Source organism: Rhinopithecus bieti, unplaced genomic scaffold (assembly GCF_001698545.2).
Source record: "Rhinopithecus bieti isolate Rb0 unplaced genomic scaffold, ASM169854v2 scaffold_6945, whole genome shotgun sequence".
NCBI lineage: Eukaryota > Metazoa > Chordata > Mammalia > Primates > Cercopithecidae > Rhinopithecus > Rhinopithecus bieti.
In genome coordinates, this window is record NW_016805531.1 from 739,960 (window position 1) to 756,273 (window position 16,314).

The window sequence follows — 16,314 nt, forward strand, 5'->3', positions numbered from 1 at the left end:
GGCGGCGCGGTGCGCTTCAGGGCGCAGCGGCGGCCGCAGACCGAGCCCCGGGCGCGGCAGGAGGCGGCGGGAGCCGGCGGCGGCTCGGCATCATGCGTCGAGGGGGCCTGCTGGAGATCCTCCTGGGATTTACCGTGCTTTTAGCGTCCTACACGAGTCATGGGGCGGACGCCAATTTGGAGGCTGGGAACGTGAAGGAAACCAGAGCCAGTCGGGCCAAGAGAAGAGGCGGCGGAGGACACGACGCGCTTAAAGGGTAAAAGAACCGGTCCCCTCCTTTGGTGTGGGTCTTCCAAGTTTCAAGATCCAGAACAACGGGCAGGATGATTCTCCCTGTGAAAGACTCCTTGGCAAGACGTCCTGGGGGCACCTTAGAGGTGCTAGGGTTGTTTAGTCCCCACCCCGTTCGTGGTTAAACTACCTTGCCCCTACTCCCAAAGATTTCTGCCCCAAAGGAGAGGACATGATTGAAAGGAATCTTGGGCCATTGTTGAGGCAGATTTTGGGAGGCGAGAAGGGTTCCTTGAGGAAGAAGGGGAGGAGTTGCGAGTGGGATAAGAGGAGAAGCCCATTCCTTTCCCTGCAATACCAATTCTGGTTGTGTCTAGAGGAAAGTACTTTCCTTGGAGTCATCTTGGTAGATGCTGTATTTGAAAGGGGGCAAGGAAAGGAGGGGATTCCCATGAGAGTCAGAGGATAAATCACAGAGTAGTCGACTCTTCCGTAAATTATGTTTATTACGATTACGAATTGGGTTTTCTGGGCAGTGCTTCCTTTAGATGTCTACACTGGAAGCAGAACAGGGCAAGTGGTTCTGAGAACTGGTTTTTTTGGGTTGTGTGGGGCTCTCCGTTTCACTACAGCAGTAAGGCTGCTGTGGCCGGCCTTAAGGGGGTATTTTTAACTAGTGGTGTTTGTATTATGTACATTCAGTTGACCATTTCACTGGCTTCCCATGCCGCTATTATAGATGTTTCGGCCGGAAAGATTTAAATTAGGCGGGTTGACTAAGGGTTGTCACTTTCCTGTATTGAAGGACAGTGGGAATACATTTCCTTTAAGAGAAATTTGTTTGCAATTAAGTTAAAGCCTCCATGGAAACAGCAGGATGGACTGTCAATGACCCCTTTTATCTTCTTGGAGGAGCCTGTTAAGTAAACTCTGACAGTATGTATAGGGAGATTTTGTATTAAATTCTTACCATCCTGACTGATGCTCTTTTCCTGAGTGGTTCTGTAGCTTTATTATGTGGCTCTGGACACCAAGTGATGGTGTCCACTTGGATATGTGGCTGATCATTTCACTTACTCTTTTTTTGTTGTGGGGTGTTATAGTCATGTATATGTAGTAAAATTTGTGTTTGTGTGGCCCAGATAGGAGAAGAAAAAGTGCAGTAAACTCACCAGACCAGTTTTTGACTCCTAGTCTGGAGAAGGGACACGATGATTGTAAGAGCCAAGCACTTAGGCTGTGATAAAATAGCACAGAACATAGTTACGATTAATTCGGTTCCATCTTGGCCTTTCTGGAAAATAAACCCAGAAATCCGATAATGTTGGAAGGAAGTTTGCTTATCATGGTAAGCCTGACCCTGATCAGACAGCAGACGTTTATTGTCCTGTGTGCAAGGCATATGGCAAGTTCAATAAGTAGACTGAGGCTCTGATTTTCATATGTTCTCAAGAGGACCTCATTTAGTCCAGTATTTTTCCTTCAAAAATACATTTCTCCTACATAATATTATCTTAATATCTATTCTGATAGAATTGCTCCTGTATATAAAGGAAGTGGGGATTTAATTCTGTGGCTGAAGATCTTCAGGGAGGTGTGGGGCCTGGTCAGACATTTGTCTCATTTCTCTGGGCTGTCACCAACTAGTGTGTTCCCTTGGGAGGCACAGACTGAATGTGAAAAAAGAAACTAAGCTTTACTTTGTTGCTTAACAGGATGCCACACTTTTACTCACACTAGTGCTTTCTCTGTCTGGTTTTACATTTGTTTGTGATTATAGAGAGATACCTCTCTGTGCTCCTCACAGTATTTGATCATTAACACAGACATTATCCTATTGCAAACTATTTATAAAGCCTTCCTAAAAACAGGGTATTAATAGAATTGTAATTATGTGTGTTTCTAATTCTCATGTTAACTATAAGATTTTATAATAAGTTATACACACACACACACACACACACACGGTGGGGGTGAAAGTAATAATTTAAAAATATATACAATTAAAAGTATTTCCCTGCCATCTTTCAGAAACCATTTTCTTGGGTATTTTTCTATAAATCTTATAGGCATATGTATACGTGTACAGATAAACACATAAATATGTATGTATACATACACGTGTGTGTGTATCCTTTTTAATACATGGAATATACTGTACATGCAATATTCTGAACTTTACTTTTTATGTATCTTTAATTCATCCATCTGTTAACTCATATGGATCTACCTCATGCATTTTCTTTCTTTCTTTTTTTTTCGAGACACAGTCTTGCTCTGTTGCCCAGGCTGGAGTGTAATGGTGCAATCTTGGCTTACTGCCTCCACCTTCCGGGCTCAAGCGATTCTCCTGCCTCAGCCTCCAGAGTAGCTGGGATTACAGGCGCATGCCACCAAGCCCGGCTAATTTTTTGCATTTTTAGTAGAGATGGGGTTTTGCCATGTTGACCAGGATGGTCTCAAACTCTTGGCCTCAAGTGATCCGCCCGCCTCTGCCTCTCAAAGTGCTGGGATTACAGGCGTGAGCCACCGCACCCGACCCCATTTTCTTGTTGTATAGAACCTCGTTATGTGGCTGAAACAGTTCTCTAGTGATGGCTCTTTAGATTACATTGAGTCTTTTGCTATTACCAACTTTCTTGTGCATACCTGTGTTTACATACACATGTTTATATGTGGTATAAATTAGTAAAAATAGAATTGCTGGATCAAAGGCTTTCCCGTAGATCTTAAGCAAACCCCATTTCTCATGTAAAATTTGAATAACATTTTAAATTTATTCCCTCTGCTTATTGCCATTACAGTCTCATATGAATAAATCCTTTAATGGTGCCCTGCTATATAAATCATCAGAAAAAGCAGTTATGTACTACATTTTTCCAGTTATTGCTTAAAATTTCTGTTTTTGTCTGTTAAAATATTACCAGCTTCAAAACTCACCTCTTTGACTACAGTGAAACCTGTTTACCATTCTGATTGGAAATGCACAGTTTATGAAGTGAAAGTGATTTGTAACCCCCGAGTCTGCCTGATGCCCAGTTGGTGGCAGCAACTTTCAGCACCTCACTAATCTTTCCTCTAGTTAAAAGGTGCTTTAAACTCATCAGTATCTGCTGTGCACTGGTTCCTTCTCTCCAGCAAATACTGCCTTCTTGGTTTTCTCTGATGTGGCAGGTGACTACAAAATCTGCCTTGGTATTCTTCCTAAAATACATATATATGTTCCTTTCTTGCCAGCTCCCCTTCTTCCTGGATTGGAAACTGGCCTCCTTTTCTGCTCACTGGATGTGTAGTCCCAGCTTATCTTCCTCTCTTCCTACCCTGTTGCAGGTGTTCCTTTTTTTTTTTTTTTTTTCCTTTCTCTCCCCACTGGGCAGCAAAAGTTGTTCCACAGTGGAAATTTAGGCATCCTCGCGTTTCTTCCCAGCTTCTGCTGTGTTTTCTTAGAGTAAATTGCCAATTTCTGTTTTTACAGGAAATCCTTTCTTAAAAAGGAATCAGTGTGGTCCCCATCCACTCTGCAAAATTGCATTTTTTTCTATTTTCAAATGAGAATTGTTCAAGTTTCAAAACTGTATGAAATAATACATGTATAGTAGTTTTCTTTTGCTTGGGCACTGCTTGATATGTGAAATGGGTTTATGAAAAATAATAAAATCCTAATGTTATTTGTTTGAATTTCAATTCATAGGAATTTTCTCAGCTAAATTCTAAACTGTGATTAGGCAAAAGTGTGGGAGACAGTCCAAAAAAAAAAAAAAAAACCCAACTGTACTTGAATAGCAGTAGTTATGCACCATTTATTTATGACTGCCTTATCGCTTTAGCTCCCAAGTAAGGAAATATTACTGTTTCCTGTCAAAGGGAAAGGTTCTTCACAGTGAGATCTCCTTCCCAAACCTTGGAGAAGACAGATTGAGGCTTCTGCCCTTGTCATGTGGTTTATAGGTACATGAGACCAGTTGTATTTGACACAATTTGTCAACTTGTGCGTGATTCCTTTTGGTCTTTATTTGTTTATTTTTTTCCAGAGGTCTTCTTGCCAGAAAAATACCCATGGAACAGTTCATACCCAGGGTACGTTATGTGATGGCAAACTCCAAGGGATTAATTATGTAGAAGTCTGTTATTAAAATAAAGAACTGTAATAGGGAATACAGAAAAAGTTCTGTAGACTTCATAAAGTCCATTTCACTTAGTAAAGGGGACCTTAGACTTCACCTGAAGTCAGATGGGCAAATAATTAAATATGGGAAAAGATTCTTGCAGGGGTATAGTTTCCATTTATTGAAAAGATTAGACTAAAATATTGGGACACAATTTTTTTTAAAAAAAGGATTTAGTATTCTTAAATAGAAGATTTCAGCAATTCCACACATGAAACAAGAAGGTAGAGACAAAATATTTATTTATGGGACTCATTTTGTAACATTGAAGACATAGAGGTTGTTTATAAAAATGGATAATTTGGTAATACAAATTAATTAAAACATACATCAGCCTACGGTGAAATGAGATGAGAGCTGATGGAAATGGAGTACAGACTTCCCTTCAACTTTATTTGGAATTTTAAAGAATATTAAAATGTTCCTTTATTGTCTTGTGTAGCACACACTTTAAAAATTATAGTATTATACTGATGACTCTAATCAAGCAAAATACTAAAAAATTATTACAGTATTAATGTACTAGTTTGTTGGTTTTCTTCCAATAAGCCAAACAATCAGCCTAACCACTTTGGGAGTTTTAGCTTTATTTTCAATGTGAAAATAAGATTTTAAAAATGTTTTCTTGAAAGAGAAATACATTCTTTTAACAATTTCTTTGTTTTTAAACACGAACCCAGCAAATGGGCCTGCTTAAGCAACTTAGAATTTTTTCCCATGAGATTCTTTGAAGAAACCGACATCAATAATATATCAGGCCTGAGTTCTGTGGCCTAACTCAGGCGCATGACAGTTTAGTGTCTCGTGATGTTCAAGTCGATTTTCTCGTTAGATTGTTAAATCATCAAAGTCAAGAATCCTATTATAAGCATTTTACCACTAACTTATCATTAAGTGGGGTTTCAAAAACTTCATTAATTCAGGAAGGCTTGACTGAATGCCAGCTGGAGTTTAGTTCTGTGGAAGGCCAGAGACATATACCCCATGATCCTGGGAGTACTTCAGGAACCATGAGTGCACAGAAGGGTAGCATCCTTGGAAAGAGAGTCTGGTATTAAGTCTAAGCAAATACATAATAACAATTGCAGCCATGGTAGGTAACATTTAGATCACTTCTATATGCTAAGCACTGTTCTTACTGTTTTGCATATGATAATTCGTTGAATCCTCACAGCCACTCTACAAGCTGGGTGCTTTCATAAGCTTCCCTTCACAGATATGAGAGCCAAGGTATGCAGAGGTTAAGTTCTAAAGACAAAACTGAATGTTAACTTTTCTTTCTCCATTAATTTTAGTTATGGTTTTGGTTTTTCATTCCACCAGACAAAAATGCAGGCCCAAGACATTGGTAAAATTCCACTTAAAATTCCTAATATTCTTTCATGCTAGTTCACAAATCCTAAGTATGGTTAATCACATAGTATTATTTAGTCCAACAAGAAACTTTCTGCAAAGGCATTAATAAAACAGAAAGAATCATAGGATGTTAGAGCCAGTGGGACTTTGTACAGCGTGTGTATTATATTTTAATATTAGACCTTGACTTGTATGAGGGTGGTAGGTAACCATTGCAGGCAGCCTGCTGGGCATTGTCTGGGCTTCTGAGCTGGAGGCATTGCTCTTTATGTTGTTCAGACCCCTCTTGCTGTCATGTCCCCCGAGAGAAATTTCTCTCTGAATAGGGTTGCAAGAAGTATTTCTCTTTCCAGTGGAAATTAGTATGTGTCTTACATCATGACCAGTCATATGAGTTATTTGTTTCTTTTTCATTTTTTACCTTGGTTGCCTGTAAGCTCAGCCCAATTTTTTACATTACATTGCAGCCATAATGGTAAAAAAAAAAAAAAAAAAAAAGCTCTGAGGTATCACTTACGATTGTACTTTGCAAATACTAATTCCCTTGAAACGTAAGGCCTTTATGAGGAAGATTAAGCTTATTTATTCATTTAACAGATGAAGAAACAAGGGATGCAGAGTTTCAGTAATTACTCCAGGGACATAAACTAGTAAGTGGTAGAGTTGGGAAATCTAGCTTCATAGCTGGAGCTCTTGATCTTAATATTTTACTGCTTTTCAGTTACAATAAATCTTGTAGATGGTACATTTTTTCCCCATGCCCTTTATACCTTCATTTCCCAAGAATCTTCTCCCACCATTGCTATGTGGAAAGATTCAACATTTATTGAACGCAGATGCTGTTACAAGCCAAGGGAAGCATCACTGTGGGAATGGGATTGATCAGAAGTGACTTTACAGTGAAAGTCTATTAGGGCTGGGCATGGTAACTTATTCCTGTAATCCCAGTGCTTGGGAGACTGAGACAGGAGGATTGCTTGAGCCCAGGGGGTTGAGGCTGCAGTGAGGTATGATCATGCCACTGCACTCTAGCCTGGGCCACAGAGCAAGATCCTGTCTAAAAAAAAAAAAAAATTATCAGTGGTCAACAAGCTCACTTTTTTTGAAAACAGAGTTTTATTGAAACAAATCCATGCCTGTTTATTTACTTATTATGTATGGCTGCTTTCTCCCTACAGCAGTAGAGTAGCTGCAACAGAGACTGTATGGCCCACAAAACTGAAACATTTGCTCTTTGGTCCTTTACAGAAAAAGTTTAACAACCTCTGATCTACGTGATAAAAAGTGACTCTCTACTAGGAGTGAGAACTCATTGAAGGCAGAGATCTTGCTTGTTTTATTTATCTCTAGGAACATCTAGGAACTGGGTATGTGGCATGTGTTCAATAGAATAGTTTTTGATGGTTGAACTCAGCAATTTTGATGAACTGATTGACTGGGTATGGTTAATTATATAAACTAGAGCTTGGAGCAAGTATAGCTGAGAAATAAAGGAAAGATGAGTGAAAAATACATCAAAGGAAAGGGATATGAAGTGTCTGTGATCTTAGGACACTGACTGCAGTTGGGCAGGGTTGGCACGGCGTGGTTCCATGTGACGTGGTTTGTAGTGTAGTCTCTGAAACGAGTGCCCCCCGGAGCTGTGCAGTTCGCAACCTCGAGCAATCTTGTGAGCTCGTACATAGGTAGCGACGTTGTTAGGGAAAGGTGAGGGACTAGTGGAAACATAAACATCACTGATGGTTGTGAAAGGCAAGGATGCGAGCTAGTAAAGGATTCTAAGATAGGAACATGATCAGATCTTTGCCACTGGGTAGAGGTGTGAAAAGTAGATGACTTAGAGAGGAGAGAAACTAAAGACAGGGAGATTTGGATTTGGGAGGCTAATATAGGAGTCACAGTGAGAGTCCATGATGGTCTGAGCAAATTCAGTGAAAGGGGTGAAGAAAGAAGAGGCTCAGGTGGTTCCAGAATTAATGCAGACAGTACTTGACTAGTTGGTTGGGAAAGACAAAGGGAGGAGGACCTAGAATGCTCCCACCTCCATATATATTCAAATTTACCATATACGAAATCACTGTAGCACCATAAAGAGAGAATAAAGGGAAATGAGATCAGGCCTAGGCCCTCTACTACCATGAAACAAAGTATTTTCATTTGTGAGTGTTTGGGTTATTTTATTGCTACGTAACAAATTGCCCCAGACTTAGTGGCTTAAAACAACAATTTTATTATTTCTCATGATTCTGTGGCTCAGGAATTTAGACAGGACACAGCGGGGAATCTTGTCTCTGCGCCCCACAATGTCAGCTGGGCTGGAACAGGCAGTATGACTTCTTCACGTATGCCTCTGGTTCTGTGACCAGGCCCTGGCGCCTGCAGCCCTGTTTACTTGGGTGTGGTTTATCTAAATGGACCCACTGAGGAGTGGAATAAAGAAAGCAAAGAGCCACTTGTCTGGCTGTGCTGGGGGCCTTCCAAGTTTTAAAGCTCTCTCTCTCATGCAGTCACTTGCCTGAACCTGCCCCCGGGATGGAGCCATTGAATGTGTTTTTTTCAAATGGGGAGACTGAGCCCCAGATGCAGCGACTAGGCCTTGCTCAGAGTGAGTGTCTGTTGGGGCTGGATCTTGAACAACAGCCTCCTGACCCTGGTCACATGTGTTAATCCCACATATTGACTGACGGCAGGCTAACTCAAAGGGCTGGGGGCTGGTTGGCTGGGGTCACATGAGCTCATATGTCCTTGACATTGGCTGGATTCCTTGATTCCCCTTTATGTAGTCTCAGCTTGTCCCCTTTCTATACATGGCCTCTCTACATGGTCTTTCCAGCATAGCCAGACTTTTTCCATGGCAGCTCAGGATCTCTCAAGAGCACAAAAGTGGGAACTACCAGACTTTCTTCAGACTTAGCCTGGAATTGCATGACTTGGAATTCCATCCAAGTCATAGGCCTCACCCAGATTCAAGGGCATGGACTGACTATTAAGACCTACCTTTGGATGTGAGGAGCAGCACATGTCTGCTGGGAAGGGAGGAAGTGGAGCCATCTTTGGAGACCAGCTACCACTGTAGGGCAATAGATCTTTGAGAAGGCTAATCAGATACTTTAAGTTTTAATTCTAACTTGATCAAGTTCGATCGGCTTAGTTCTCTACTGAGGATGCCTCCTTGTATTTTGCTGCTGTAACTTCAGAATGAAAAAGCTCCATAAGTATTGTGTTTGCATATTCTGTTAGATTAATGTTAGGGCATTGCTCTTAGTTTGTCCACAGTTCTGCATTTAAAGAACTCACAACTGTCAGGAATAAGATTAAAGTTCCTAATGAACCAGTATGTTTTGTTTTATTCAAATACGAGAATTTCAAAACATCTAACCTTTTTCCATTAGCTTTTAAGATTACACATAAAATAAATTTAATGTGCAATCACTCTAATTTATTAACTTTGGTATGTTTTAACTTTCTTCTGTATGAAATTTTATCTTCAGTTTCTATTTATAGCCTCAAATGTATGTATCTGTTGGTGTAATCCACCTCAAGTTTTTTAAATTAGGGGTTATAACTAATAAACAAAAATAGGTCACATTTGCTAATAGAATTGGTGTTGTAATGAGCTGAACTATATTATTTTGTTATAAATGGAGTAGCCACATTGTCAACAGAATAAAATTGGATTAGGAATATAGTCAAGTTTGGATTGCGGGTGTCTTATCCTATATCAAATCCTAGTTTTAAATTTCTTGTGACTACTGCTTTTTCAGCTTAAGTGACTTTTTTTGGTTGCAGTTATCACTGACTCTATTTATTCAGCTCCCCCAGAGCGGAAGAGAGAAAGCAAAAATCCCTATCTCCACCATTCCCAGCCGGAGATGTATTCCAGACAGCAAGCAGGCTCAGAGTGGGAGAACTGCTCCTTTAAACAAGTGGTTTGGTTCAACATTTTGAAGGGTTATGAATTCCTAGACCATCAGTCATACTTACATTCAAATATAAGTATCCAAACACATCTAATTCCAAATATAGTACAACCGTTTTATGATGTTGGTGTGGGGAGACGGGATTTATGTCTGCTCCACAGACACATTGTCTGCTGTCAAGTTTCATGGCTTCGAACTGAAGTATGGTAATATCTTTATTAATAAAGGCAATGTATTCCAGAGGCAGGGTTTCATTTTGTGTTTTTTGTTGTTTGTTTCTTCTTCCTTTTGAGTTTCTGTTTCTCCTTCTTTGTTGCCATCTTTTCCTTTTCTTCTTTTTCTTCATCGTCATTGCCTCATCTTTTTTGTAAGTAATTTCATAAGCTGTGCTGCAAATAATATCGGGTGAATAGGAATATCAAATGAGAGTTAAAACCTTAAGAAAAGTAAACAAGGTCTATGTAAAATACAAAATTTTTACCTGGGAATTTTGGGGTGTTCAAAAGAAAACAGGGTTAAGGTTTTGTTAGGGGAGGGAAGGAGAAAGCCTGAGGGAGGCAGGAGGAGAGAGCTGGGAGAAGGTCTGGAGTGAAGAGTCTTGCCACCCAGTGGACCTCGGCTGGACAGAGCAGACGCTGGGTTTTGAAAGATGTTGATGACAACCCTTTCCCTCCCAGCAGCATTGGGACCAGGCGACCTGTGCTTAATCAGCCTCTTTAGGGGACAGAGAGCTTATGGAGAAGAGTCAGGGCATAAAAGAAAGACACTTGGATGCCAGAAAAGATTCCTATGAAAACATGTAGAGGAATGCAGTGGAAACGCAGATTAATCCATTGTCTGGTATGCACCTCTGTATATGGGACTATGTAAAGTTTGATGCATTCCTCTTCCTGTAAATAACGGCTTATTGTGTATCGTTTCCCCTGTTCACTCAGTGCTCATTTGTAAGATTGTGTAATCAGACCCTAATAGGTTCGTGCCTTTGATGAATAACTTTTAAAAGACCTTCTTATTTTAAATGTTTTGTTTTGCCATTGAAATTATGGCTCATATCTTCTTCCATAGCCAGACCATCCATCTTTATAAAAATTCATATTACAAATTAGTTATAGTAGGATTTTAGAAATATATAAATGCTGAAACTGAGGCCCAGAGAAGGTCCAGGAACAAGTGCTCAAGGTGCTTATTTTCCTCTCTGATTCATAGGTGTGGAACCTGAGTCACGTGGTGGCGAGAGCTGGCCTAAGACGCGTGTGGTTGGGTAATAGATTGGGCCTCTTTGTGTTCCTACCCTCAAGAGGTTGACTGGTATCTGCAGTTTCTCCGCCGTGTGTGAAATAACCAAACCTTATCAATTCTGTGGGCATGGATGTTTTTCTTTCTCTCGTTTATTTGACCTTAGGCAGTGTGATTAGTCTCTCAGTGGTCAACCCTGAAGCGGTGATGCTGTAGCAGAGTTTTAGATTCTCAGTACTACCCTGCTGTCAGTGGAAACCTCCACATTAGAAGGGATTGGGTGGGGTGGGACATTTTGAGGGAGGTAGTTGTCAATGAGGGTATCAGTCAGGTGGCTGGAAAAAGAGAAATAGTCTTCTCTGGGAGTCTGAAGCATGACTCCTCCCCAAAACCCTCCACCACACACATACTCACACTTCTAATTGGCAGTCAAAGTCAAATGACCTGAGATCAACTAAGGCAGTTCTGGGTCTGTGATTAAGCTTGGTCTCTTGTTGTATAACTTGCTGGCTCGGTTATCCAAACTATACATTAAGAGTTCATGTAATAAACACACTAAAGAAGAAAAAATTCTCAAATTCTTGTGTTTTCTTCCATATCATCTCCCCTAATAATACTGTAAAACATCTGCCTACTCCTAGCGACAACTATGTTTTGAGCATTAGCTGTGTTTGAATAGGACCCAATGCTTCATTTTCAGAATGAACACCCTGTCTTGGGCTTGTTGATATTATTATCTTTTTTCCCAATGATTCTAGGCAGAACTGCCATTTGGAGTATCTTTCTCTCCCTTTACTGATGGGGTTAATGTTTGAGGAGATGTGGGCAAGTGCTTTTCAGTGAAGGACTTGATGTGCAGCCTTTAAGTTGACAAATAGTTTTTTAATCTTTCATGGACTGCTGGTGCTTCACACCCCAGAGTTGAGGCCACTGACCTCAAGTTTGCAAATTTTATATCCCATTACCACCCTGTGAGCTCCGTACTCCCCAGGGCCACATAGTCGATGTTTTAGCTGGAATCTGAGAAAGTGCCTGAACATTTCCTGAAGAGTTGGCTAGGAATGTTTGACAGTTTGGTCATAAAAACCCAGAGCTAGTGGCTGGGGTATGTGTTATAATTACCTCACACTATTTCCTATTTGAGTCTGGCGGTGGGTAGTGGGGCAGACTGGTATTGATTGTGGGACCATATTTTAAAGAACCAAGGAGTCATTTTCAATGATCGCTAGTAACCATTGGCCACACTTTCAGGGAGGTTTGGAAGTGTGGAAAAAGGCTTTGGGTCAAATTCTGTCTCCACCGCCTACTAGGAGGAAACCTCAGACAAGTGATTTGACCTCTCTGGGCCTCAGTTTCTTCACTTGTAAATGCGATTAAATTACTCATCTTTCTGTATTGTCTTAAGATTTAATGAGATGGTTCATTTCAAGTTCTCAGTAGTGTGCCTGACATGTTTAGCTATGATGATGCAAATAATTATAATGCTGTTACAGATAAGGAAAATGAGGCAGAGAGTTAAAGAGGCAGTTTATTATGGCTAAAGCAAAAATTTAGATAATCATTCCTATCTGGATACCACAGTCTCTACTTTCTCATCATAGAAATGATTATATTCAGAAACAGGAGGCAAACCTGAACTTTAAAATATTCAAAAGTGTAATTTTAATGGAAACTTACTACATCTGTGGAGATCTGGTTATACTTAAAGGCAGTTTGGAGATAAGTTTTATTTTAAATTTTCTCTTTCCCTAAATTGCATTGTCTTCATTGGGAAACAAACTTACTAAATACTATTCCTTATGAACATGCACCCCATCAACTCTTCCAAAAAAGTTTGCATTTTTTAACTGGCAGATCTGTCAAATAGGCCTTGCCTCTTTCCTGATTAACACATTTTTTTTTTTTTTTTTTTAAAGAGTCATTGTGAAAAGAATTTAAATTTTAGTAAATAGAAGGACTGGGTTGAAAACCATTCTCTTTGGCAGCGGTGCAGAGATACCCTGGGAATTAGAATTGTTTCATGGCAAAGTGGTGGGCCATTCTTGAAATGTGCTTTAATTGCCTCTGTTGGAGTAAGGATTTGGTTATAATTGGGTAGCCCAGATATCCACCCGCAATTCTTAGCCACACTGCCTTTCAACCTATAATCTCAGAGGTAGAGATAAGCCCTGTTTTCCAGATTCTGCATATCAGAGCTCACGGAGAACTCTGACATTGCCCCAGTCACACGCCCTTCATTGTCGCCAAAGAAATAGGGTGCTCCAGCTGGTCAGGACTGAGCCATGTGTTAGTCCTGCCTGAACCATGTGGAATGGGCTTAGGAAAGAGGAGTTTGGTTAGCAGAGAAGGGGAAGGGATGCTGGATGGGTAAACACAACACATCTGCACTCACAGAGAGAAAGCTCCCTTTTCCATAGCGTCAGTATTCCCTCCACCCACTCTGTTATCACTGTCCTCTCTGGGTGCTTTGTGGGCAGGCCTTGCCTGCGTGACTGGGGACAGGGTGACTCAGATTGGCAGTCCCTGAGAAGAGCCACTTTCTAATTGAGTGTTCCCTTCCTTTGGCTTCATGCCATGCAGCCACATAATGCTCATTTCCTACAAAGAGATTCTTATTCATTCTTCTTCTTCTGTGTCCTCTTTCTCTTGAGAAATTGAAAATCTTTTTATTTTTAAATTGTCTTTTCATGATTTCCATTTTGATTTTAATAAGAGTTGACTTTCAGAGTGATCTTAAACTATCGAGCATCCATGAGAGTGGAACAAAACATACATTATCTTAATTTAGGCATAGCTTTCATAGAGTTCCTATATGCTGCACCCTACATGCCAGCTCTGGTTAACGGATCGGCAGTAAACTCTAAGAAGTTGCGGTTGCTTCATATTCATTCACAGCCTATAAAAATAAGAGTAGAGTGTTTTAAATAAGGAACGATTTAAACAGATAATAGTTATTTTTCTATTTGCCATTGAAAATGTTCAAATTACTTAATGTCTGTCATCCCCTTGGGGTAAATAACACCATCACCAACAGAAAGTTTATTATTAAAGTAAGAATATAGAATCAAACAAATAAATACCAGATACTTTCTGTGCTCTGCCAACTTCCTGGGAAAAAAATAAACCTCAAATAAAATAAACTCTTCCTTTTAAAGTTTTGAAAACCTTTCAGGTATTTTACAAAGATAGGCAAACCACTTTTTCTCTTTTTGCTTGTAAGCAGTTCTAACTTAATCCAGACATTGTTGAACTTTGACAGAAGACAGCAGGGTCTAATTTGACTGCAGACTGACTCATCTGCTCATTTGCATTTGGGACCTTCCTTGAAAATAGGTTGTTTGACACACATTCTCACACATTGAAAGGTCAGAAGACATACCAGGATTCTTTGCTAACTGATTTCCTCCATTCATTTCGTATTTCCCAGGACTATAAGAGTTCTTCCACTTACGCACAGAAAAATACAAATTTAACCTTTTTATGAACCTGATACAAACAAACCCCTCCCCCAAAACACATCTTTTGTTAACTGATGGGTTTATGTTTGTCATCAAAACAAAATGTCTTTATGAACATGGGTCATGTCAAAAAGGACCTGTGATGCCCAAGGGGATCTATCCCCTGAACCAATATGTTAATTGTTTGCACAGGTGTAGTGAAGTCATTTGTTCTTGGATTCCCCATCTAGTGAACTGCAACCTTATTTAGTAGCTGGATACTTAGTAGAAACACTTTGGTTAGTTCTTGCCACTGATTTAACATGGTACACATGTTGGGATTGGACTGTTATTGTCTCTTAATGGAGGTCCCCTCCCTCTCAGGAATGTTAAGCTGCATAACAGACAAAGGTGGTTCTTCAAGTGAATGAAAACAGAAAACAAAAGTGTGGTGTGAAGGCATGTAGGAGACTGGATATCAGGAGGGACTAGGCCAGGTGCTCCTGCAAGTCTGTTTTTGAAAAAGAATTTTATTTAACACAGATGTGGATAATTTCAAATATATGCAAAACTAGCGAGAAGGAGACAATGATGATCCAGCTTCAGCATTTATCAATTAATGGTCAATCTTGTTTTATCTTCTACTTCTCTCCCTCATTGCATTTATTTTGAAGTAAATCCCTGAAAAATCATTTTACTTTTAAATATTTCAATGTGTGTCCTAAAAGGTAAGGGCTGTTTAAGAAACATAAACACAATAATATTATTCTGTTTACCGTGAACACTAATTTCTAATATTATCAAATATTCAGCGAATATTTAAAATGTCCTAATTGAGTCATACATTTTATTTGTTTTTTTGCAGTTTATTCAAATCAGGATCCAAAAAAGTCCATATTTTGCAATTGGTTGATCTGTCTCAAATATTTTGAATATATAGATTGTCCCCTGTCAGTTTTCCTTATAATTTATGTATTGAAAAAATAGGTTCCTGTCCTCTACAGCAGTGCTTCTTAAGATGCCAGTCCACAAACTCCTGTTTCTGGTCCATGATGAGATGAGAAACCAGGGTGTAAATCCAAAATATGTCACTAAGCACACTTTTTAGTTCAGCTTATATTTTATTCCTAGGGAGACTTCCTCAACGAAGGAAGCAGTGAGATGGTTTAGATTCTAGCTTAAGCTCCTTATCTCATTATAGACTAGTAATGTCTAGTTTGTAGATCAGCGCTGGCCAGTTCTTGGACCACACATGGCTTTCACTGTTGGAGAGTTTCTTGCAGTCCAGTGATGATTGCATGCCAGTGGGATGGTCTTATCATGTTTCTCAGTCCCCTGTGTTTGTTGTGAATTGCTAGTTAGAGCTAAATGCTTAATTAAACTCAATTAACTTTTTGTCAAGAAGACTTTATAAGTGGTATGTGTCCTTCCATTAGGAGGGACATTACTACCAGTCTCTCTTTTTGTGTTACTAGCAGCCATTGATAATCATTTTCTAGATCTATTTATTAGGGTGGCAGAATGGGGATATTCAAATTCTGTCATTTCCTATTGACGTACTAATGCTGTAAAGTTTTGTTTTGAATTTAGGCTCAATACTTCACAGCCAGTAATGTTTGCAATATGCTGTATCTGATTTTTCTTATACGCGACTTTGTTGTAGAAAAATTATTTAATATCTAAGAGTAAGGATTGGCTATTATGAGCTATGAAATTGTGGAAAATTCACACAGAAGGACCCTGGCATTTGAGAGGGCAGACAGGGAAGAAAATAATTCTGCAAAGGTTCATTTATCCCATGATCTTTTGTGAGTGTCAAGATGGAAGCACTCAACGTGTTTTTATTTTCAAGTAAGGAATTTCAGGCAAGAACCTTATGAAAAGTTGGTAAGATTTTGGACTGTGGGGTGGGGGGAAGAAGATATTTGCAGAGATTTTAACATTCAGAAGTGATTTTTTGTACCTTCA

General features: G+C 39.6%; 1 protein-coding gene across 1 annotated transcript in view; it reads left to right on the forward strand.

The window, feature by feature from the left end:
• The first annotated feature begins 6 nt into the window (after positions 1 to 6).
• FBN1 (fibrillin 1) overlaps positions 7 to 16,314 on the forward strand; it is a 247,051-nt gene continuing 230,743 nt past the window's right edge. The window contains exon 1 of the mRNA XM_017872776.1: positions 7 to 256. Within this exon, the coding sequence (XP_017728265.1) occupies positions 93 to 256 (164 nt within the window). The 5' untranslated portion in view covers positions 7 to 92. The remainder of the gene's footprint in view (positions 257 to 16,314) is intronic.